The sequence below is a fragment of the Anas acuta genome, chromosome 7 (genome assembly GCF_963932015.1).
Source record: "Anas acuta chromosome 7, bAnaAcu1.1, whole genome shotgun sequence".
NCBI classification, from domain to species: domain Eukaryota; kingdom Metazoa; phylum Chordata; class Aves; order Anseriformes; family Anatidae; genus Anas; species Anas acuta.
In genome coordinates this window covers 1,337,237-1,358,852 of record NC_088985.1, presented here as the reverse complement: position 1 = coordinate 1,358,852, position 21,616 = coordinate 1,337,237, and the positions used below count along the sequence as shown (strand labels likewise).

At 54.2% G+C, this 21,616-nt stretch overlaps 5 protein-coding genes across 12 annotated transcripts in view; 3 read left to right on the top strand and 2 right to left on the bottom strand.

Annotated features, from left to right (window-relative positions):
• Positions 1 to 4,235, bottom strand: part of LOC137859132 (lipase member M-like) — a 51,675-nt gene extending 47,440 nt beyond the window's left edge. For 2 of the 4 annotated variants that reach the window (XM_068687807.1, XM_068687805.1), the window contains exon 1: positions 4,065 to 4,136. Coding sequence is in view for 1 of the 4 variants with exons in the window: in XM_068687804.1 (XP_068543905.1) it covers positions 4,065 to 4,235 (171 nt within the window). In the remaining 3 variants the exon portion in view is untranslated. Of the gene's footprint in view, positions 1 to 4,064 lie in introns of all 4 variants that reach the window. The other 2 variants (XM_068687804.1, XM_068687806.1) reach the window with 2 other exon arrangements.
• On the top strand, positions 147 to 2,811 carry MTG1 (mitochondrial ribosome associated GTPase 1). 2 transcript variants are annotated; one of them, XM_068687810.1, is made up of 11 exons: positions 147 to 302; positions 373 to 439; positions 680 to 782; positions 865 to 945; positions 1,139 to 1,195; positions 1,434 to 1,524; positions 1,611 to 1,672; positions 1,899 to 1,995; positions 2,202 to 2,283; positions 2,358 to 2,470; positions 2,610 to 2,811. In XM_068687810.1, the coding sequence occupies exons 1-11, from the start codon at positions 161 to 163 to the stop codon at positions 2,705 to 2,707; spliced, it is 993 nt and encodes a 330-aa protein (XP_068543911.1). In that variant the 5' UTR covers positions 147 to 160; the 3' UTR covers positions 2,708 to 2,811. The 2 variants fall into 2 exon arrangements, with proteins under 2 accessions (XP_068543911.1, XP_068543910.1); XM_068687809.1 differs by having other exon boundaries at positions 2,358 to 2,811.
• Positions 4,202 to 5,916, top strand: ECHS1 (enoyl-CoA hydratase, short chain 1). Its single transcript, XM_068687816.1, has 8 exons — positions 4,202 to 4,336; positions 4,493 to 4,690; positions 4,770 to 4,897; positions 4,971 to 5,070; positions 5,154 to 5,258; positions 5,335 to 5,454; positions 5,532 to 5,599; positions 5,685 to 5,916. Exons 1-8 carry the CDS (start codon positions 4,234 to 4,236, stop codon positions 5,748 to 5,750), a joined length of 888 nt encoding a protein of 295 aa, XP_068543917.1. The 5' UTR covers positions 4,202 to 4,233; the 3' UTR covers positions 5,751 to 5,916.
• A 2,944-nt stretch (positions 5,917 to 8,860) lies between these two features.
• On the bottom strand, positions 8,861 to 15,219 carry ZNF511 (zinc finger protein 511). Its single transcript, XM_068687818.1, has 6 exons — positions 14,984 to 15,219; positions 14,834 to 14,907; positions 14,066 to 14,267; positions 13,726 to 13,850; positions 12,660 to 12,845; positions 8,861 to 10,776 (listed from the first exon to the last, which is right to left on the bottom strand). Exons 1-6 carry the CDS (start codon positions 15,101 to 15,103, stop codon positions 10,707 to 10,709), a joined length of 777 nt encoding a protein of 258 aa, XP_068543919.1. The 5' UTR covers positions 15,104 to 15,219; the 3' UTR covers positions 8,861 to 10,706.
• The window catches only part of TUBGCP2 (tubulin gamma complex component 2), a 29,444-nt gene continuing 22,931 nt past the window's right edge, over positions 15,104 to 21,616 (top strand). For 3 of the 4 annotated variants that reach the window (XR_011098171.1, XM_068687782.1, XM_068687780.1), the window contains exons 1-4: positions 15,104 to 15,236; positions 16,073 to 16,226; positions 18,621 to 18,749; positions 19,107 to 19,283. Coding sequence is in view for 3 of the 4 variants with exons in the window: in XM_068687782.1 (XP_068543883.1) it covers positions 16,077 to 16,226; positions 18,621 to 18,749; positions 19,107 to 19,283 (456 nt within the window). In the remaining variant the exon portion in view is untranslated. Of the gene's footprint in view, positions 15,237 to 15,483; positions 15,882 to 16,072; positions 16,227 to 18,620; positions 18,750 to 19,106; positions 19,284 to 21,616 lie in introns of those variants that run through there. The other variant, XM_068687781.1, reaches the window with a different exon arrangement.

Sequence of the window (21,616 nt, the reverse complement as noted above, 5' to 3'; positions counted from 1 at the left end):
CCGCCGAGGCTTCGCCCCCCGCCGCAGGCGCTGCAGGGCGCGGTGTCGCCATGGCTCTCGGAACGGCGCGGGGCGGGGAGAGGCGAGGCCCGGCCCCGGTCGCGATCCCGCCCCCCGCCGCCCGCTCCTCCCTTCCGCGCCCGCTGCCGCTGGCGCCGCCATGCCGGGGCGGGCGGGAGCGCTGCGAGCGGCCGCCGCCGCCGCCGCGGGCGGGCCTGGCTGGGGGCCCGGCACCTTCCGGGCTCGTTTCGACTTCGGCGGTCGCGACGTGGCCTCCTGGTTCCCCGGGCACATGGCCAAAGGTGAGGGCCCGGCGGCGGGCGAGCCCCTCGGCGGGCGCCCCGCCGCTCAGCACCCGGCGCTGCGTTCCAGGGCTGCGGCAGATGCGGGGCTCCCTGCGGCGCGCAGACTGCCTGGTCGAGGTGCACGACGCTCGCATATCCTCCGCCACGCCACCCTCCCGGCACCTCGCCCCGCGTTGACACCAGCACCGTGTCCCATCGCCTCCTGGTGCCCTGGCCCAAGTCCCTTAACCTGCCCCCCCCCCTCCCACCCCCCCCGTACAAGCCCTGTAACCCCTAAATTAGCCCCCAGACCCCCCCCCCCCCAGCCCTTCTGTTTTCCCCAGTATCTGCCCCCGCTGCCAGCACACGGTTGTTCACCTTAGCAGCGAGCACATCCCGCTGTCAGGCCGTAACCCCATGCTGCAGGAGGCACTGGGCATCCGCCCACACGTCCTGGTTCTGAACAAGATGGACCTGGCCGACCCTCGCCAGCAGCCGGTGAGCACGAGGGGTGCTGGAGCTGGCCGGGGTCCTGTGGGGCCACTGCAGGACAGTGCCAGAAGTGCCTCTGCTTCCACAGAAAGTCCTGGAGCAGCTGAAGCAGCAGGGATGTCCGCACGTTGTCTTTGCTGATTGCCAGCGGGACAGCAATGTCAAGAAGGTAACGGGGACAGCAACCCCAGTGTGGCTCCTCGCTATGCCGTGCTGTGGGGAGGTGACACGTAGTAGCATGCCTGGTGACCAGCATCACTGGCCCACGGTATTCCACATCTCCAAGGCTGGCTCCAGTTGGCCAAGGTGCCCCATCCTCTCCTTGGCCCCAAGTGAGAGCCCTTCTCCCTGCTTCCCTGCAGATTGTCCCCCTGGTTGCCAAGCTCATCAGCAGCAGTCCCCGCTACGACAGGGCCGAGGTGAGAAGAGATGAGACTGCAAGCATGTGTGCAGTATCACTCTGGGCCTGCGGTCTCAGTGCCCCACCAACAAGCGGGTGACCAGGGAACCAGGGCTGCAGGCACCTCCCTCTCCTGCTGAGGAGAGGGTGCTGCATGCCTGGAAGTGCTGGCAAACACTGGGCTGCTTCTGTATGGCTGCTGAGGTGTAGCTGGCTGGTAACAAGCTTCTGCCTGCACGTATCCCCCTTCCTTCCAGAATGCTGAGTACAACATCATGGTGATCGGTGTGCCCAACGTGGGCAAGTCGTCACTCATCAACTCACTGCGGAGGCTGCACCTCAGAAAGGGTATTTCTCTGGCGCAGGAAGGAGCCACTGGCATAGCCGTGCCGAGGCACGTCACTTGTTTCCCTCACTCTCTCCTTTCCCCAAAGGAAAAGCCACCGCAGTCGGTGGTGAGCCGGGTGTCACCAAGGCAGTGCTGACCAGAATTCAGGTACTGTTCCTTTTCTCCCTGCCAGCTGGGTGGGTACTGGCCTTGGAGAAGGGCCTGAGAGCTTGCATGTCCTCAGAAGCCTGTCAAGGTACCCCGTTACTTTGCATCAAGACTCCAATGAAGAGCTCAGCTTGTTAGTGGTGTCACCACCCCTGCCTGAGCCTGTGTTGCTAATTACTGGACCACATGTCCCTGCCTGTATAACAGCCCCACTGTCCCACTGCAGGTCTGCGAGACGCCCCTTATGTACCTGGTGGACACTCCTGGAGTGCTGCCCCCGAAGCTGGGGGACGTGGAGACGGGCATGAAGCTGGCACTGTGTGGTAAGATGCATTCAGGGCCTGAGCTGGCGCTGGCCACTGGGCAGAGCAGCGCCACTGTCCGCAGCCAACACTTGAGGGCTTTGTGTCTGGCCTAGTGTCCACAGGTGATGCATGGGTGCAGGGAGAGGTGACAGGGCTGGGAGTGGGGCTGCCGTAGCGCAGAGCTGAGGCAGGCTGAAGGTGCCGGGACTTGCCCTCTCTTCCAGGAGCTATCCGTGACCACCTGGTCGGGGAGGACATCATGGCTGACTACCTGCTATATACACTGAACAGGCAGCAGCAATTTGGGTGAGCATGGTGTGGAGACAGGGAGAAGCTGGAGGCACCACCTGGGCTAGGTGGCAGCCACGTCCTTCTGGCAGGTACGTGCAGCACTATGGGCTGCCTGAGGCCAGTGACGACATTGGGCATGTGCTGAAGCATGTGGCGCTCATCCTGGGCAAGACGCAGAAGGTAAAGGTGCTCACAGGAACAGGTGAGGAGTGTGGGGCATTCTGTGGTCTCGGGAGTCTTGTGTGTCCTTGGGTTTTGGGGGGTTGTAGGGCTGTGGACTCTGCTGAGTGCTTGCACCAGCCTCTGGCACCTTCTTTCACATTAGCTGCCTCCTTCTCCAGGGAATGTCAACGTGACGATGCTCAACTACTCAGCTGCTGCTTACGAGTTCCTGCGTGCCTTCCGTGCCGGACGCCTGGGCAGGGTGATGCTGGACTGAGGGATGGGGTCAGCGTGGGCTCACCAAGGGGTGCAGAGATCTCAGCAGCAGCAGGGAAGCAGGCCCTGGTAGCATGGGGGGATGATTAAAGTGGTTCTTGCTGATCTGTGCCTTGCTGGAACTCATGTGTCTTGGGGGTGAGGGGGTTGGCTGTGCCATGGGCCTTGCCCTGTAGCGTTGCTATGGGGGATGAGGTGCCTCAGTGACGGCTGTGGCCACCCTGCAAGGACTGGGGGAAGTGGGTGCCTCGAGCAGAAACCAAACACTGCAGTCACAACCTCCAGCCCCAGATGAAACCACTGCGGCCCTGGAACAGGGGCTTCAGCTGCCCCAGGGCACTCAGCTTGTGCCACCCATCCCGTATTCGGTGCCTGGGCTGCAGCCAGTCGCGTGTACTTTCTGCCTGGCTTTATTGCTGCGTTGTCACTGTCAAACCATCGAGAATCCCACGTGCGAAGGTGTGGTACAGACAGGGGCGTCTGAGGTGGTGGGGCTTAACATTGGCGCAGGCAGGCCATGAGCCCGGGGCTCTGTGGGGTCCGGGCCCACAGCGGGGGGCACGTCTGGTCCTCGCTGGGGGATGAGCAGGATCAGGCCACCAAGCGGTGCAGGAGGGCAGCGAGCGGGCAGAGCCAAGAGCCAACCTGACCCCAGGCCACCCAGCCCGGGGCCACCGAGGTCCACGCGCCGGCTGTCGCATTGCCCTCGCGATACTCGATGCCGTCGTCAGGCCCACCGCCCAGCCGGCCTTGCTGCAGCGCAGCCCCTGCTGCCGCCCCGCCAGCAGCCGCCGCCGCCGCAACCCGCAGGGCCCCACCGTAGCGGGGCAGGGCCCTGGGCCGGCTGCGGGCAGCCCCCCTCGCCCTGCCCCGCGCGGAGCCCCGCGCACCCCCGCGCCCGCCCTTGCCGGCGGCCACATCGCAGAGGGTGGCGGTGAGCAGCATCAGCGACCAGCACCACGCCAGGCGCCGCCTCATCCCGCACGACCTGGGCCGCATGGGTGCGTGGCGGGCATGCGAGCGCCTGCGGAGCGTGCCGGGGCTGCACGCCTGCCCTCGCTCATGCGACGCTCGCAGGGTGCGCGCGCACAGCACGTGCGGCAGTGCACGGGCTGCACGCGCGCGCCCCGCCGAGCCTTGCACGTGCGTGCGCGTGCACGCACGGGCTCACACACATGTGGCACAGCCCCGTGTGCTCCCGTGCCCCTCCGGCGCGCCCGCCCGCGGGTTCGCGCTCAGCGCCGAGAGGAGCCCGTGGGCAGCGCCGCGCCGGCCGCGTGCCCGTGCCCGAATCGCGCCCGCGGTCGCGCGCGCGCGCTCCCCGCTCCTTCCCTCCCGCGCCTCGGCCGCGCGCTCACCGGGACAGGGCCCGCCGCCGGTTCCCCTCCGGTCCGTGCCGCGGGAGGGAGCGGGGCTGCGCGGGGCCGGTGCGCGCCCACGCGCGGCGCGGCGCGGGGCGGGGCCGCGCCGGCCAATGGGCGCTCCGCGGGGGCGGGGAGCGTGGCCGCGCCCCCGCGCTCCGCAGCCATGGCCGCCGCCGTGCGCGCGCTCCTGCGCCCCGCAGCCTCCTGCCGCCGCCTGCGCGTCCCCGTCCCCGTCCTGCTGTCAGCGCGGGGCTGCAGCAGCGCCGGTGAGCGGGGCTCCGGGCGGCGGGAGCGCCCCTCGGGGCAGAGGGCGCCGCGCCCGGCGAAGGTCGCCCTGAAATGGCGGCGGTGGGAGCGGGGGGACGCGGGGGGCGCGGGGCTGCGGCTGGCGGCGGCGTGACCGGCTGCCGGGCCGCGGGCAGGGCCCCCCTTCCAGTTCCTGCAGGTGCAGAAGGCGGGGAGCAAGGGCAGCGTGGGCCTGATCCGGCTGCAGCGGCCGCAGGCGCTGAACGCCCTCTGCGAGGGGCTGATGGCGGAGCTGCGGCGGGCGCTCGACGCCTTCGAGGCCGACGCGCAGGTGGGCGCCATCGTCATCACCGGCAGCGACAAGGCCTTCGCAGGTAGCACCGCGGCCGCCCGCCTCCCCGCCCTGCCTGCCGTGGAGTCCCCGTGCCACGAGCACCCCTGCTCCCATTGCAGCCGGCGCGGACATCAAGGAGATGCAGGGCAAAAGCTTCCAGCAGTGCTACGGCGGCGCTTTCCTGGCTGGCTGGGACCGGGTGGCCACCGTCCGCAAACCCACCATCGCTGCTGTCAACGGCTATGCCGTGAGTGTCCCCGTGTCCCTGCGTGCCCTGTGCCGCGTGCCCCACGCCCGTGCTAACCCCGCTGTGTGGCCAGCTGGGCGGCGGGTGTGAGCTGGCCATGATGTGCGACATCATCTACGCTGGGGAGACGGCACAGTTCGGGCAGCCTGAAATCCTGCTGGGGACAATCCCAGGTGAGTGTGGGTGGCGCAGCTCCCTCAGCAGGGCAGGGACAGCTGGGGGTCCCCTCCCGCTGTGCCCATCACCCCTTCCCCAGGTGCTGGTGGGACGCAGAGGCTAACCAGGGCGGTGGGGAAGTCGCTGGCCATGGAGATGGTGCTCACTGGGGAGCGGATCTCAGCAGCGGAGGCCAAGGCAGCAGGTAGGGATGTGAGCGAGGCCAGCATCACGGCAACACCCCCCCCAGCCCTGCTGCCAGCTCCCTGCTTGTCCCCTAGGTCTCGTCAGCAAGGTCTTCCCCGTGGACAAGCTGCTGGACGCGGCCATCAGCTGTGCTGAGAAGATCGCCAGCAACTCCAAGCTGGTGGTGGCTATGGCAAAGGAATCTGTCAATGCTGGTATGGGTTTTTAGGGGTAGGGAGCACCGTGGGAGGTGCTGCCTGCACGGTGTCCCCATCTTCTCCCCCTGTCCCAGCCTTCGAGACAACACTGGCGGAAGGGAACAGGACAGAGAAGCGTCTCTTCTATGCCACCTTTGCCACCGTGAGTGTAGGGCCAGCCCTGGGTGCGTTGTGCGGGTGGAGCAGGCCCACGGCCTCCCCCACTCCAGCCTCTACTCTTCCACCAGGATGACCGCAAGGAAGGGATGACGGCGTTTGTGGAAAAGCGCAAAGCAAACTTCACTGACAGCTGAGCTGCGATGGCACAGGTGTCGGCTGCCATTTGTCACCTGTGTGCCTCAGCTGGGTGTACACCCCACCCCCAGCACCACATCACCCCAATTACCTCTGTGCTGGGCAAGGCGCTCCCTGTCAGGGAGTTCAACATCACTATTAAAAGGCTTTCCTGGTGCTGCCACAGCATTGGTGTCCTTGCTGGTAGCCCCGCAGGGGTCCGCCCAAGCTGGGAAGTGTTGGGGTTTGCTGAGATCCCCACACTGCACCGGGGTGATGGGCTGAGCCCCCCCCCCAGCCTGTCGAAGTTCCCCAAAGCTGAGAATTTTGGGGCTGCGCTGTGGTACAGAATCATAGGATCATTACGGTTGGAAAAGACCTCCACAATCATCTGATCCAGCTGTCCCGCTACCACCAATATTACCCACTAAAGCCACATGTCCCTAAGTACCACATCCAACCTTTCCTTAAACACCCCCAGATAGTACAGAACTGTAGAACTGTGCTCCTGGCAGAAACAAGGAGAAAACCAGGATAAGGAGTGCGGAGAGGTTTTACTGGGGGGCCTGGGGGGGGCAGAGCCTCTCATCTGCAGCCCAGGCAGGGCCACAGTTCTACTCAGCCATGGTAGAGGTGGTCGCGGTCCTCCTCAGGGCCATTCTGCACCTCCATGGACAGAACCAGGGGTTTCCCGAGGTCAGCAGGCTCCTCGGCCTCGGCCTCCACTACGGAGTGGTAGAGGTAGTCGCGGTCCTCCTCCGGTCCCACCTGGACTTGGGGTGACCCTGCAGGGGGGAACAGAGGTTGTAAGTGGCCAAGGCGGTGGCAGAGGGCCTGGGCGCTGCCAGGGCAGACCATGTTACTTGCTCCAGCATCCTTGGCCCATTCACCTTGCTCTGGTGGCTCCACCGCTCTTCGACCCAGGAGGCTGGAAGGGAGAGCAGAGGCAGCATGTAGGACAGCAGGGCAGGTAAATCACATGTAGCAAGAGCAATGCATTCCCCCTGAGGTGTCTTATGCTTGGGGGTGTTGTTTTGCCTTGCTGCTTTTCCCAGCCAGATCCTCCACCACCCCCCTGAACAGCGGTGCCATGATATTTCTTACATTTCCTTCACCTCATCCAGCTCCATGTCTGCATCCTCCCCAACGGGGCCACCGAGAACCTGCAGGAGAGAGGGGGGCATGCATGAGGGCAGTGGCTCCTCGCATCAGGGTTCCTTGCGCCACAGAGGCTCAAGCTCACCTGGGTGCCCCCATGGGCCAGCAGGAGGAGAGCGGTGCCCAGCAGGACGGCCGTGCTGCACAGAGCCATGGCTGCCTCTGCCCACGCCTGGCCTTTGCCCTGCACTTTATCCTCAGGTGCGGTGCAGCCACGTGTCGCCTGGTGCTCCGTGGGGAAGCAGTGCCAGTGCACCCTGCCCTGCACCGCTGCACCTCCACCCTGCCATGCACTGGGACACGTGCACTTCACCATGCACAACTGCAGCTGCACCCTGCCGTGCACTACTGGGCTGTGTACGCAGGCGGGTGAGCAGTACAGAAGGGGGTCGTCGGTGTTTTAAGAAAGGAATTGGCCGCCAGCAGGACATTGAGATGGTCCGTCCGTGTGGGCCTGTGTTATGTGGCTCGCACCCAAAGCCCCAGGGAGGTGATGGTGGACACGCTGCATTTTGACCGTGTTATTCCAAGTGCTGCGCGTGGCTTCAGTGGCTATAGCACTACCAGGACTGCTGCCACTGTAATGGTTAAGCTAGCAGCTGCTGGGGCCTGGAGCAGTGCATGAGGCTGTGAGAGTGTGCGCATTTCCTTAGCAGCATCTCCTACACCTGACAAAGCTTTCTGCTCACCTTGTGCCTGAATCCCAATGGGATTTTGGTGCCACCTCCCACCCGTTGCAGCAGGATGGTGCTGGTGGGTGCCAGCAGTAGGCAAGTAGCAGGTGAGCAGCAGGCAATCCTGTCATTTCAGTGCATTGGGTGGAAATGGTGAGTCTGGGGCTTGTCCTCTGCTCTGACCCTCAGGTACAGCTTCTGAATGAGGCAGAATAACTGTGAGGAGAAACAGCCTAGAGCTGGCTGCCTTTTCCTTTGTTGGGTTTTTGTTTTGTTTTCCTTTTCTGGGGCATAAAACCTCTGCAGCAAGCCAAAGCTGCTCAACCACCTCTTCTTCTTGCAGTGCTGGACTTGGGCAGTGCTGGAGCCAGAGACAGCACCTCCAAGATTCATAGAACAAAATCACAGAATGGTTTGGGTTGGAAGGGACCTTAAAGCCTATCCTGTTCCAACCCATGCCATGGACAGGGGCACCTCCTATTACACCAAGGTTGCCCAAAGCCCCATCCAACCTGGCCTTGGGCACTGCTGGGATAGAGCATCCACAGCTTCTCTGGGCAGCCTGGGACAGTGTCTTGCCACCCTCACAGTGAAGAATTTCTTCCTCATGTCTAACCTAAACCTATGCTTAGTTTAAAGCCATTCCCCCTTGTGCTATCACTACATCCCCTGACAAAGAGCCCCTCTCCAGCTTTCCTGTAGCCCCCTTTAGGCACTGGAAAGCTGCTATCAGGTCTCTCTGGAGCCTTTTCTACTCCAGGCTGAACAATCCCAGCTCCCTCAGCCTGTCTTCACAAGAAGAGGTGTTCCAGCCTCTTGATCATCCTCGTGGCTTCCTCTGGACCCTCTCTGACAGATCTTTCCTGTGCTGGCTGCTCCTGAACTGCAGCTGGGGCCTCAAGAGTCCTGTCTTCTGCAGCACAGGGTTCCCAGGCTGGCAAAGTAGGGGGAGCTGGAAAGATCTCCGTCGTTGAAGGATGCAAGACCTCAGGGTGGTGCCCACCCACATCCTAAGTCCACTGATAGTTCCAGTGACTGGAGACAGCCCTGGAGGCCTGGCATCCCCAGCAGCAGCACTGCCAGGGAGGAGCAAGCTCCAAGAGCCACCAGCCACAGGGTTATGTGCCACCAGAGACATGCCAGGGATGCCAAAGCTAAGTGGGGGTCACACCACATGCCCTTCACTTCCTTGCTTGAAATAAAGTTTTCTCAATGGCACCAGCCACCCAGGAAAGGCTGGCCCATGGACTCTGCAAAAAGCTGATCTCCCCAAAAAAGAAGCAGCAGTGAGCCCAGAGTCTGTGATTATGATTTTTACTTCTTTTTTAAGACCAAGGGTGGACACTCAGACACTTAGAGTCTGGGAAAAATGAAGATGTTTCCAGGTGGAAGCTTCAGAGCTAAACATACAAGGGGGAGCACTGAGCAGCAGACTTGGTTTCTCCCGTGTGATCTTCATACCTCAGCGCACCTGAGCCTGCAGGTTCAGAGACTTAACATTTTCAGTTATCTCAGCATGGAAATATCTCATTAGGGGCTTCCTGCTTTGGGACGTGCTTTTTTTGATGGCCTGCCTCTGCTGCTGGAGGTCCCAGGGCAGCGCATGGCGCTTGCTGCACTGCTGAAGTTGTGGGTGGTGGCAGGCACCAGATGTGGGGTGACATCCCTCCTTATGTAATATCCTCCACCCCACTTGTCCCTACCAGCACCTGTGCTTCCCTCTGCACAGCCTTCACTCTGTCCCTGCCCTCCCTTTCCACATTTCCCTCCACTTTACTCAGCTCCGGTTGGTTTGTTGGCCAGGGACCACTGTAGCTGAGGAGCAAGGATTAAAGCTGGACAAACCAGCTGTTTTAATCATAATGAAACATTTTAAAACTCACAAGGAAATCACTTATGTCCCTTTAAAAATTGCTCTCTGCTCCTATTTGCAAGGCATTTCCAAAGCCTTTTTTTTTGCCCTTTGTTTCTTCTAGAGAGCAGAAAGGGAAAAAAGCAATTACAGATCCTAAGCTTCTTGGATAAATGCCATACCAGCAACCTCCTGTGATTATTTTTTTTCTTTATGGATGGAAAAATCATCTCCATCATCAATTGATTTTGGAGTTATTTGGGGCAAAGGCCAAAGGTTCCTTCTGCCTTTCTGGCTCCACCTGCATTGCAAGACAGCACCTTTACTCTCACCTCCACATTGCACCACTGGTGCAGGCTGGAACTTTTTGCTAATAACTGGTGACAAGAAACTGAAGTCCACCCCACCCCATGTCCATATGCTGTCGGAAGGGCTGTTTGCACCATCATCTTTCAATAATGCTGCTAGAAAACATCAGACGAAAAGTAAGCTAGACTGTGAAAGTGTTGTGCCTTGTTATCTAGGGGCTTTCAGACATACTCTGCTCAGTACACTTAAGGCAAGATTGCAGAAGATACAGGTATGGCAAATATAATGTTTTTTTCTGCATGCATGGTTTCACTCAGGAGCAGCGCAGCCCTAAGCCGCTCCAACAACAGCCCTTCTCAGGCACTGCTCCATACAAACACAGTTCTGCAGGGGCTGGTAGGGAAGTGTGATACTCATCCAGCAGGCCAGCTGATGGGGTTGGGAGGATGAAGGGCTTCCTAGAAGATGGCATACAGTGGATGTTTCTCTGTGTTACCCCTGCTGCATTTTTGGCAGTGATTAAGTCTGTGCAATTCTTGTGTCTGTCTGGAGTTCAGAAAATCATTTACCAAGATCAGGCAAGGTATGTCTAGAAAGTTGCTACTACCCAGAGGAGTCCTGCTGATGACGAGACACAACAACTCGGCAGCACAGAGGCAGACAAATTTATCTGTAGCTTGGTTTTGGGGGTATCAGAGAAGAGAGCTTTGTGGCTCATGGAGGATGAATATAAACATGGCTCTGCTCAGAAATCCTCTCCAAGGGATGAGGTATGCAGACACAAAGGGACCGTAGCAAAGTACCTCCCGAGATACTTATGCATCCCAAACCGCACAACCCCTGTTGTCTTCTTTCCACTTTCCTGTAAGGGAGTGGATCCTTGCATGTGACTGCAAATATTCCTGCATGGCCACGGCACCATCAATAATGTTTGCTGGTGGTGGCAGATGGTACATTTTCATCTTGTGATTATCTCTAGTGCTTCAGACTTTCTTCCTTGGGCCTTTGAATCCCCTGGTGGCACCTTGCCCAAAGCAAATTGTGGATGGGACCCTGGAAAGAGAGACATCTGTTAACACGCATTTGTGAGATCTTCACTTTTCATGTATCAGCAGAGGTCCTGCTGTGACCATTCAATTATCAGGAACAGTCATGCTTTAAAATGAGAAACTGGCTTAGCCCAAGAATGCAAGGCTGGAGTTAAATGAGTTAAGTGATCTTTATTTGATACCAGTGCAGAACTGACTGCTGCACAGAGTAAGACTTGAAGCACAGGGCTCAGTTGCAGCCTGTGTTAGGAAGTCTTGCAGAAACAGACACTTATTTCAGCTTTTGCCAGCAGAGTAAGCACTGCAGGAGCTCTGTAGGACACAGGTTTCTAGTGCAAAGGTCTGGCTGCACACCGATTCCCCTGGACAAGCTCTCAGTATGCTTATAGCCAGTCCATTTCCCAGCACCCATGCCCATCCCTTAACACCCCACCTCCCACAAAGGCTCACTGGGATGTTTTTTGTCTTGCATGATTTCCAGCACACAGGATGGGAAGAGCAAGGTATCACAGACAACAAAGCAAAATATGGGGGAAATACTGTCTTCTTTTCCATTTATTCTGCACATTTCATTCATGTGCTGGAGGGCTCTCCTCTCTCTTCACAAGCAGTCACAAGCTGTTACAAAATGTAATATGCCACTGGGCAGTTAGAGTGTTTGTTTTTGTGGAGGTGTACGATTGCGAAAAGCAGAAGCAACAGGAAAAGTGACGCCTTTCAGCAAAGTCTCTTATGACCAGGAGCATCATGTCAAATTCAAGACAGCTTTTCTTCCTTGCTTATAACCTGTTACTCCTGAAAAAGCAGTCCAGTTTAAAATGTCACTCTGTCAGTCACTTAGCATCACCTTACCCCTGTGTACATGTAAAGCAACCGTTTTCTGTCACATAGACCATTACATGCTACTGTCAAAAGCAGACCCAGTAGGCCGTAGCATATTGGTCAGCACTTTCAGATATGGTTTCACAACTCAGAGTTGCGAAACAGCATAATTTTACAGACAAAGTGAAGTGCAAATGCCAATGAAAGTGTGAGGGAGCTGAGGTCCCTGTGTGGCACTCTGGCACAGTTGTGGGCACACCACGCTTCTTCCAGACTGCAAGCCTGTCTCAGATGCAGCAAACTCAGAACAAGGTATCCCTTCACTAGCTGGAATAGTATAAGGAAAACCTGGAACTATGGGTGCTGAGATAGCTCAAGGATACTTGAACTATACTGACCATTAACACTGTCACTAATACGTCAGTAATCCAGGTGCTGGGAAGAGCAGTGCTGCTTCTGTGACCTTTGGATCACATCACATGCTGCCACTATGTGTAGATTTTACAGTAAGTGATAAAGATGATTTCAAAAGTCAAGGCAGTATTAGGCTGTTCAGATTCAATTTTCTGTAATGCTTTTATCTAAAATAACCAGAAAATACAGCAATGCTGATCTGGCCTTGGAAAAGGTAAGTAGGGTGTTCACCTACTTTATTTATACCTTGTCCCACGAGCCCAGAAAGCTGCAGCCAAACACACCAGCTTGGCCCAGAGTCAGCTAGGATGGGAAAGCGCTACAAAGCAGGACAGAAACTTGTTTGAATACTTTAGGGCTTAGACTGCAACAGAATTACCTTCAGACCCATGCCACTCTGCAGTACTCTGGGAAGAAATCACCAGCTGGCAGAGTAACAGAAACAACTTGCTAACAAGGCTTTCACAGCATACACACACTTTTTATTCCTTATGTTTTTCTGTTTTCTAAAAAGGGCTTTTAAAAATAAATAGAAACATTACCTCTTTTATCGTCGATACAGAGACACCCTGAGCTGTGTTGCAGTATGAAATTAAGATGGTACGGTCCCAACCCTGGAAATTTTTGCCTGTGAAGGCAAGTGGTACAGACCTGGATTTATAGAGTCGTTTCTCTGGCACTGTGGGGCTGGGGCTGGCTGCAGGCTGAGGGATCTCCATTCTCTCACTGGGCCCTACTTCCATGGGGTCCACTTGGAATTGCTCCGAAGTCTCCATGCTGACATCCATTGGCACACTTGCACCCTGCTGCATGGGACAGCTCATGTGCTTGGTGCCACTGCAGAGACAACATTTTGTATCCTTTCTCAGCAGATGCCATGTGAGCCCAGAGCAAAGGAAACAAAAGGTATTTCACTATGAAGTTATAAAGCAGGTCAAGTCAGACTTCTTTGAGTTATTGCATGAAAGACATTTGGCTGCACAAAACACCCACAGAGGCCATAAAGCTGCTTGAGAGCTAAGCAAAAGTATTTAGCACTGCTGCATTATAGCATACAGCTTAGTCCCTAAGTTTTATTCTTCTATCCAGAAAGCATAACTTATTCACAGGCTTGATTCCCAACTGACGTTGGACAGGACCTCTGAAGGCCTTTAGTCCAATCCTCTGCCTCAAACAGGATCTACTGTATGACTGGAGCACGTCACCCAAGCAAGTGTTGAAAGACTCCATAGACCCAGGCTCCCTGTCCCTTTGGGCACCCATCACATGGCTGCACCCCCATGGCAGAAAGGAAAGGAATTTTCTCTTCATCCCATCATCCAGGTCACTGATGATGGTTTTAAGCAGTATCAGTCCCTGTATTAATCCCTGTAGTAAGTGCAGCGCTCGCTCAAAATGAGAAGCCAGCTGAGAAAACCATCCACTATATTTACAAAGGCTCCTTGTGCTCTACTCACACTTCTTGGGAGTGGAATATCACGAAGAGTTGCAGATAAGGCAGTAAACATGCAAAAGGTGACGCAGAGAGACATTGGACTTTGCATTTAAACTCAAGAAAGCATGAGAGAACTAAGACACACTTCAACGTTAAGATAAGGCAAAAAAACTTAATTTCTGAGTCTAACTTGCTTACTCTGGAAAGGGAGCAAACCAGCAGAGAAGCACAACACTACCTCTATGTGGGAAAGCCGTTGTGATATTGCAATTCAGCAGTTACCTTTTCACTTTCTTTGGTCTACCAAATCGGAAGTCAGCGGGATAAAGGTGAATGGTGACCAAGTGATCCTTTCTGTCTTTGCTGCTCTTGAATTTCTCTGTACAGCCTTCTACCAAGCACTTGTACTGAAAGACAGGAAAAAAAGACATCACTGGCAAAGGCAACCTATGGGGGATGCAGGATCATTTTGGTGGGTTCCCCTCCTCCTTCATAATGTCTGAATGGAGCAAAACTAGAAGTTAAAGAAAATGTGGCTTTCTCAGTCTCACTGCCTTGCCAGCAACCTGCCACACACAGGGCAACTGCCACTTCCATGGGACTCATCCAATGGAAGACTCACCATGTTCTGTTTCTCAGCCATTATCTGGAAAAGTGAGTCATGCCACTCCAAGATGTGGATATCCAAGAGATGCCCTGAAGGAAAGGAGCGCTTGCAGAAGGAGCAGACGTTCCTGTGCAGTGTGTTGTAGTGGTGCTCGTAGCCCTCCAGGGTGTCAAAGACCTGGGAGCACCCAGAGATGTGACAACAGAATTCAGACACCCTATGAGGAAATTAGGACATCAACAGTATGTTACAGCCATACTCAACATATAAATTAGTGCCTTAACATAAGGTGTGTGTATCTCTTTAGAAGATTTTATTTAACTGTGGCCTTTTTAAGAAGGAAGGGGAGAGGAAGAATTGCGGCCTGCAGCTCCCTCACGAGGGGAGCGGAGGGGCAGGCGCTGAGCTCTGCTCTCTGGGGACAGCGACAGGACCCGAGGGCACGGCATGGAGCTGGGACAGGGGAGGGTCAGGCTGGGGGTTAGGGAAGGGTTCTGCACCCAGAGGTGGTTGGGCACTGGGACAGGCTGCCCGGGGACTGGGCACACAGCACCGAGCTGCCGGAGGTCAAGGAGCTCTCAGACACAGGATTTGGGGTTTGGGTGGTGCTGCGTGGAGCCAGGAGCTGGGCTCGGTGCTCCTTGCGGGCCCCTGCCAGCTCGGGGTACGCGATGGCTTCTTCGCGAACAATCCGAAAACCAGCCGAAGGACGCGACGGAGTTAGGATCGTGGCGGCGCCGCTCGCTGGGGTCCCTGTCGGCTGCCGCAACCCCAGCACCGCACCTGGGTCTCTCTGCCTCCTCGGCCCGGTCCGTCAGGGCGTCCCGCAGGTACAGGTGCCTCTGCACGTCGCCGCCCTGCAAGAGGAGAGGCGAGCTGGGGGCTGCCCGCGGCCGCGCCGCTCCCCCCTGCCCCCGCCCCGCTCCGCCTCACCTCCAGCAGCGGGTGCTGCGGGCCCAGGCGCAGGCGGCGCGGGGCGAAGGAGAAGGGCGGCCGCGGCGGAGCCCGGCAGGGCGGCGGGGGCCGCTCCCGCGGGCGGCCAAGCAGCGCCATGGGGGCCGGCCGGGCAGCGCGCAGGCGCTGGCAGCGCTTCCGTGGGGAGGCGGTGGAGGCTTCCGGGCGGGGGCCCGCGGCGGGCTCGGGCTCGGGCTGGGGAGCGGGAGAGGGAGCCGCTCGGAGCCGCGGGGTGAGGACGGGGCACGGCGGGGCGGGAGGGGGCCGGGAGGGGGCCGGGAGGGAGCCGGGAGGGAGCGGGGCCGCCGCTTGGGGCTGGCCCCGGGGCGGGGACCCACCGCTCGCTGGTTCCTCGCTGGGCGGAGCTTCACGCAGGGGCCTTCAGGCAGCCGTTCCAAACGGTTCTTTTTCCGTTTCTCATTTCATTTTTCTTTTTTTTTTTTTTTTTTATTTTCTTTTTTTTTTTTTCCTTTCTTCTTTTCCTCTTTTCATTTTTCTCTCTTTTATTTTTCGGCAAGCCCAAAGCGCGTCCGTGCGCTCGCTGCTCAGCACGTCTAAGGCTTGCGGTGGCGAACCCCTCACTGCTGGTTCTGTCCTGCTCTTGCACGTGTGGCCTTCCTAGCTGCAGGCTTGAACAGTTAATTTTGCGTTCATCCGTTCGTAATAACGGGCAGCGGAATGTAAAGACCCTTCAGCGTGGAAGAGCTGCCGTTGAGTAACCCCAGAAGCAATGGGGGCATAGACAGTTTCGGCTGTGCCTGCAGTGTGTTGCTCAGCACGCCAGCTCTTCTCGTAAAGAGACAGTAACTTGGCAGCTCATGGCACTTCCATGATGAAAAGTCCTCTGCTGGTTCACCCGCACCTGAAGTGAGCAGAGGTAAACCAGGCCAGATGCAGAGTTGCAGTTTTGCTTGCTTTCTCCCCTTACGCGTATTTTTTTTATCCCAATTAAATGTACCCTGTGGGCTCATAATAAAGTTAGGAAATGTTGGTTTACATTTTTATGAAGCAAAATAATACCTCACTGCCTTTCTTTCTGTGCACCATACGGTTTGTAACCTCGGGCAGAAATATGAGCGAGTTCCGCATCCACCACGATGTTAATGAGCTGCTCAGCCTGCTGCATGTCCATGGAGGGGAAGGAGCCGAAGTGTACATCGATCTTCTGCAGAAGAACCGCACACCGTATGTTACCACCACTGTCTCTGCACACAGTGCTAAGGTAAATGCTGTGCTATAGTCACGGCTGAGATGTGTTTAAAGTCTTACGGGCAGACCTACTGAAGCATTGTTCCTCCTTTGCAATTGCTGCCAAAAGCGACACGGTCTCCCACAGTATTCTGCTGGAGAAGCTGGCAGTCCACAGCTTGGACAAGTACATTCTTTGCTGGGCTAAAAACTGGCTACGTGGCTGGGCCCACAGAGTGTTGGTGAATGGAGTGAAGTCCAGCTGGTGACCGGTCACCAGTAGTGTTCTCCAGTGGTCCGTGTCAGGGCCCTTATTCTTTAATATGTTTACTGATGACTTAGATGGGGAAATTGAGTGCACCCTCAGTAAGTTTGCAGATGACACCAAATTGTGGGGAAGAGTCGGCCCTTCCAGAGGGTAGGAAGGCCCTGCAGAGGGGCCTGGACAGGATGGGTCGATGGGCAGAGGCCAAGGGGATGAGGTTCAACATGGCTAAATGCTGGGTCCTGCACTTTGGCCACAACCCCATGCAACACTACAGGCTTGGGGCAGGGTGGCTGGAAAGCTGTGCAGAGGAAAAGGACCTGAGGGTGTTGGTTGATGCTCGCCTGAACGTGTGCCAGCAGTGTGCCCAGGTGGCCAAGAAGGCCAACGGCATCCTGGCTTGTATCAGGAATAGTGCAGCCAGCAGGACCAGGGAGGTGATCGTCCTCCTGTACTCTGCTCTGGTGAGGCAGCGCCTCGAGTGCTGTGTTCAGCTTTGGGCCCCTCACTACAAGGACATCAAGGCCCTGGAGCGTGTCCAGAGAAGGGCTACAAAGCTGGTGAAGGGCCTGGTCCACAAGTCCTGTGAGGAGCGGCTGAGGGCACTGGGGGTGTTTGGTCTGGAGAAGAGGAGGCTCAGGGGAGACCTCATTGCTCTCTCCAGCTACCTGAAAGAGAGGTGTGGGGAGCTGGGGGTCGGCCTCTTCTCACAGGTAACTAGTGATAGGACTAGAGGGAATGGCCTCAAGTTTCACCAGGGGGAGGTTCAAGTTGGGAATTAGGAGACATTTCTTAGAGAGAGGGATTAGGCATTGGAATGGGTTTCTCAGGGAGGTGGTGGAGTCACCATCCCTGGCAGCCTTTAAGGAAAGGTTGGACATGGTGCCCAGGGACATGGTTTAATGGGTAATAGTGGTGGTAGGGGGATGGTTGGACCAGATGATTTTGGAGGTCTTTTCCAGCCTCAATGATTCTATGATTCTATAAGCTGCTGGCTCCATGAAGACAAGGCATCCTACGGAGAAACTAGGCATAAACTCTCTTCAGTGTGATTTCTTTGTGTATAACCTCATCTGGAGTCTTGATTTTCAACTTAGGGTAGAAAAGATCTCATCAGGAAAAGATAAAAAAAAATAAAATCCTTGCATCTTGGAGGAACTGGTGAAAGAACATGAGGTTTGCTAAAACTGGGAGAAAAATTAAAAGGAGCTTATTTTGTGCCTGTGATGGTTGTTTCAAATTGTAATTAGAGGGGTTGTTCTCTGAAGAAATAAAACAAATGAAAAATAGTAATCCTATGAAATGGGATTGTCTGAACAATATCTGACTTTCTTTCTGAGTACCCACCATCAGGGATTTAAAGCCTGACACTCTCATGACCAGGCATACTTCCATGGCCATTGTACTCCAGACGTACTCATCATTTATGTTACAGCTATAATTCACTGAAATGTAGGAAGGTTAAAGGAGGAAGCGGCACTGCTGGAGATCCGTAGTCCAACCCTTTGTTCATAGCAGGGCCAACATCTCAGCCACAGCAGATTGCTTAGCTGTATTTTGAATACCTTCAAGAGATTCCTCCGTTTCCCTAGGCCCCATCCCAGGGCAGCATTGCTCTCTCAGTAAAGGACCCCAGGGACAGCTTGGGCTTTCTTTGGTGCTGTTTGTGTCAGTGCCTCCTGTGCTTTTGCTGTTCCTCTCATGGCAAAGTCTGCAGCTCCTCTGTGAGCAATGGGCAACATGCTGTGCCCATGCTCTGGGTTCAATCCTTTTTGTTCATATCTCTATTGTTAGTGAAGCCCCCAAAGAGGACCTGATATCCAAATGGGGCTTCATTGGTACCAAGTGCCTGCTGATACAAAACTATTGCTTCAGACTGTGCATGTGCAAAGTCAATTCTGCTACAGATCTTGTGCTTTCCATAATCTTTTCACTCCTGCGGTACCATGGCCATCACCTGTAGTTCTAGGACCCTCCCACACCTCTGTTGTAATTATTAGTAGGAAGCCAATGCTGTATCATTCAGTCCAAAGCCTATTCCCTGAAGTATGTTGGAGCCAGCACTAGCCTACACCTTGTCTCCATCCTTGCATAATGCTCCTCCCTTGAATGCTGTGATGATAATGTCTGTTAAACATTTAATATTAACTTGGTGTTTTACAGGTTAAAATAGCAGAATTTTCTCGAACACCTGAAGATTTTTTAAAGAAGTATGATGAGCTGAAGTCTAAAAATACAAGACATCTAGATTCTTTAGTATATCTGCTGTCAAAGCTCACAGAAGATAAAGAGGTTTGTTTCTGTATTAGAACTGAGTTTGCTATAAGTACTCAGAAGTAGTAGCAATGCAGTGGTCTTAAGTGCACACACTTTCTGATGATAATGTTAGGTGAAATGCATTGAAATCAACAGAATACAACCAGTTCTAGCATTTTCTGTTAAATATAACCAGTTCTAGCATTTACATTAAAGCACTCCTGAGAATTGCACTCCTCTTGACATAGGCCACTTTAAGACATGATACTGGGATGTGAAGACCTGTGGTCTGAAGCAGCATAACCATCTTATGGTCAGATGTTTTTTGCTTTATTACATGTTGACCAATATTCACAAAATCTCTCCTTTTTTTTTTTTTTTGTGTATGTACAGACACTCCAGTATTTGCAACAAAATGCTAAAGAAAGAGCGGAACTCGCAGCAAATGCAGTAGCCAGTGGCAGCACAAATTTTTCCATTTCCTCATCTACTTCCAAGATATCTCTACAGGAGCTTGAGGAGCTACGCAAGCAGCTAGGCAGTGTCACAGCCAACTCCAATGTACAGCAGGTACTAGCGTAGTCTCTTCCCTAGCCTTGGGCACAAAATCTTTCCCTACTGCTTGCATGTAGCTGTGCTCTTTCTTAACTTTTATCGTCTAGTGGAATTAAAAATGTTCCTATCCATGCAGATAATATAAATTCTCTCTCAAGATGTGTTAGTCAAATTATATTAAAGCTTTGTGCTGTTCTTCATAGAAGTAGCCTTTTCTATTTAAGTCAGTAAAGGTGAGTTGATTTTAGGCCACAGCAGTCCTTAGTGGCTGGGATCAATATAATTTCACTTTCCCATTTCAAACTACCTCTTTAATCTGTGCAGGCATTTCCTTTTCTGCCTGTAGTAGTGCTTACTCAGGAGCCCAGCAGCCTTTATGACTTGTCCCATCCTTGCTGAAAATTCTGCTCTCCCAGATATGTGGGTGCAATGCCTCACATAATCATTCCACAAGTGGGCACAGCCATTCTTTCTGCTGAGCTATTTGAATGAGTCTTCCGGTAATAATCCCAGTCAAAGAGGAAAAAGGGTAAAAACAGACAAACAAATGAAACAACTGTAAAAGTAAACTTTAGTATTGTAAGGCTTAGAAAACAGATAGGCAAATGTTTCATTATCAGTAGGCCAGAAAGTTCAAAGGGATGATTATTACTTAAATCCAAATATCATTTTTCCTATAATCAGTTATATAAATATCCATTTCCTAGCTATGCTTAGGCATTTTGGCTGCAGAAGGCACAGGAGCAACAGTATGAACAGTTATTTGGACAGAAGCAAAGATGATATATGGGGAGAAGGAGAAGAGTGGGGGCTCAGAGTTCCATAGTGAGTAACTGGACAATATGTGCAAATTCTTCTATTTAAAATTTTGTGATTCCTGTTCTCCTCAGAGTTTCGGTTTTGTTTCTGTTTTGCCTTTTGGCTGACTATTCAATAAAATCTGTCAAGGGACAAACCTCTAGGCTCTGAATGTTTCTGAGATGTAGACCTTCTTGTGAACACTCAGAAAACACATGCCAGAGTCTTTTCAGTCTGTGCCACAGCAGCTCTTTGCCTGAGGTCTGTGGAGGCATTGCCGTGTCTGTATTGTGTGTGTTGTCTGTTCATATTGATGGGGTGTGAATACTCAGGTGCTCACTCTGTAGGGGAACTCTCCATGTTTAGGGATGCCTACAGGGTTTCTCAGCTTTAAGGGCTTTGAGTGCATGTGATGATGGGGAGTGCAAACCCCCCATCTTCTGTCAGGCAGTGATGAAGCTGGTCTTGTTCCACAGATATTTGTGAAACGCATGTCTCCACAGACTGTTTGCTTGACTCATCCAAATCCACAGATGTTTTGTGTCAAGTGGTTGATTTAGATCATGAAGGAAAGACAAATTTCTAGTAAGATAACTTATGTTTTTAATAGGATTTATGTGTAGACTTGCTGTAAGAGGAGAGAAGAGTAAGCAGCGTTCCCTAGAATGTATAGTTGAATTACAAGTTGGTTTCCCATGCATGCTTTTCCTTTGAGGCACAGATATGACTCTACAACCAAAGGAATTGAAATGGCAATGTAAGCCAATTGAAAAGATTTATGCCTCCCTGCTGCTCCATTTACGCTTTCTTCAGGCTTACAGAGCTGAAACTCTCATAAAAAGTCTGATGCTCAGGGTCATTGGGTCATTGTGACTGTATCAACTCACGTAGCGGAAATATCTCAGTTGCACTCTTACAGAACTGTTACCTGCACTGAGGGTGGCTGTTGTTTTGTCCCTCCAGGAGAGAGATCCTGCATCTCCCTGCTGGCCTAGCCTATGGCTGCTGCTCCTCTGTGGGGAAAAAAGGTCTCCTGTCAAATCTTACTATCCTGAGAATATTTGTGGGAATGTTTGGACCTCATCTGTCTTTCTTCTTGGTGTTCCAGAATTCCAGCTCAATCCAGGAATCAAACATGTTTTTTTTTTTCCCCTAAATCCAGTACCTCTGAGTTGAAGCTTGCTGGAGAAGATCACTTCTGTTCAGAGGCGCTTTGTGAGCTGTTGTAGAGACGGCGGAGAAATCCAGAGGCACAGCTGTCACTACAGAGAGGCTCCCAGGCAGATAGGATGTTCTGCAAGGCCATGAATCTGGTGCCTCTTGGGTCTGAGGACCTTGCACCAGGGTTATGCCAGCACTGAGGTTGCAGCAAACACCAGTAGAACTGGTGTTGTCTGGGGGAGCAGTACCGTGGCTGATTCTTGTTTGGAGGATTTTAAGACCTCACACTGAGCAGCTCTTAGGATGTGAGGAATGGTTGGGGTCAGCCCCAGGGTGAATGAATTCATTCATGAAAACACTGTCCTTTAAGATGCAAAGCTCATGTTTGC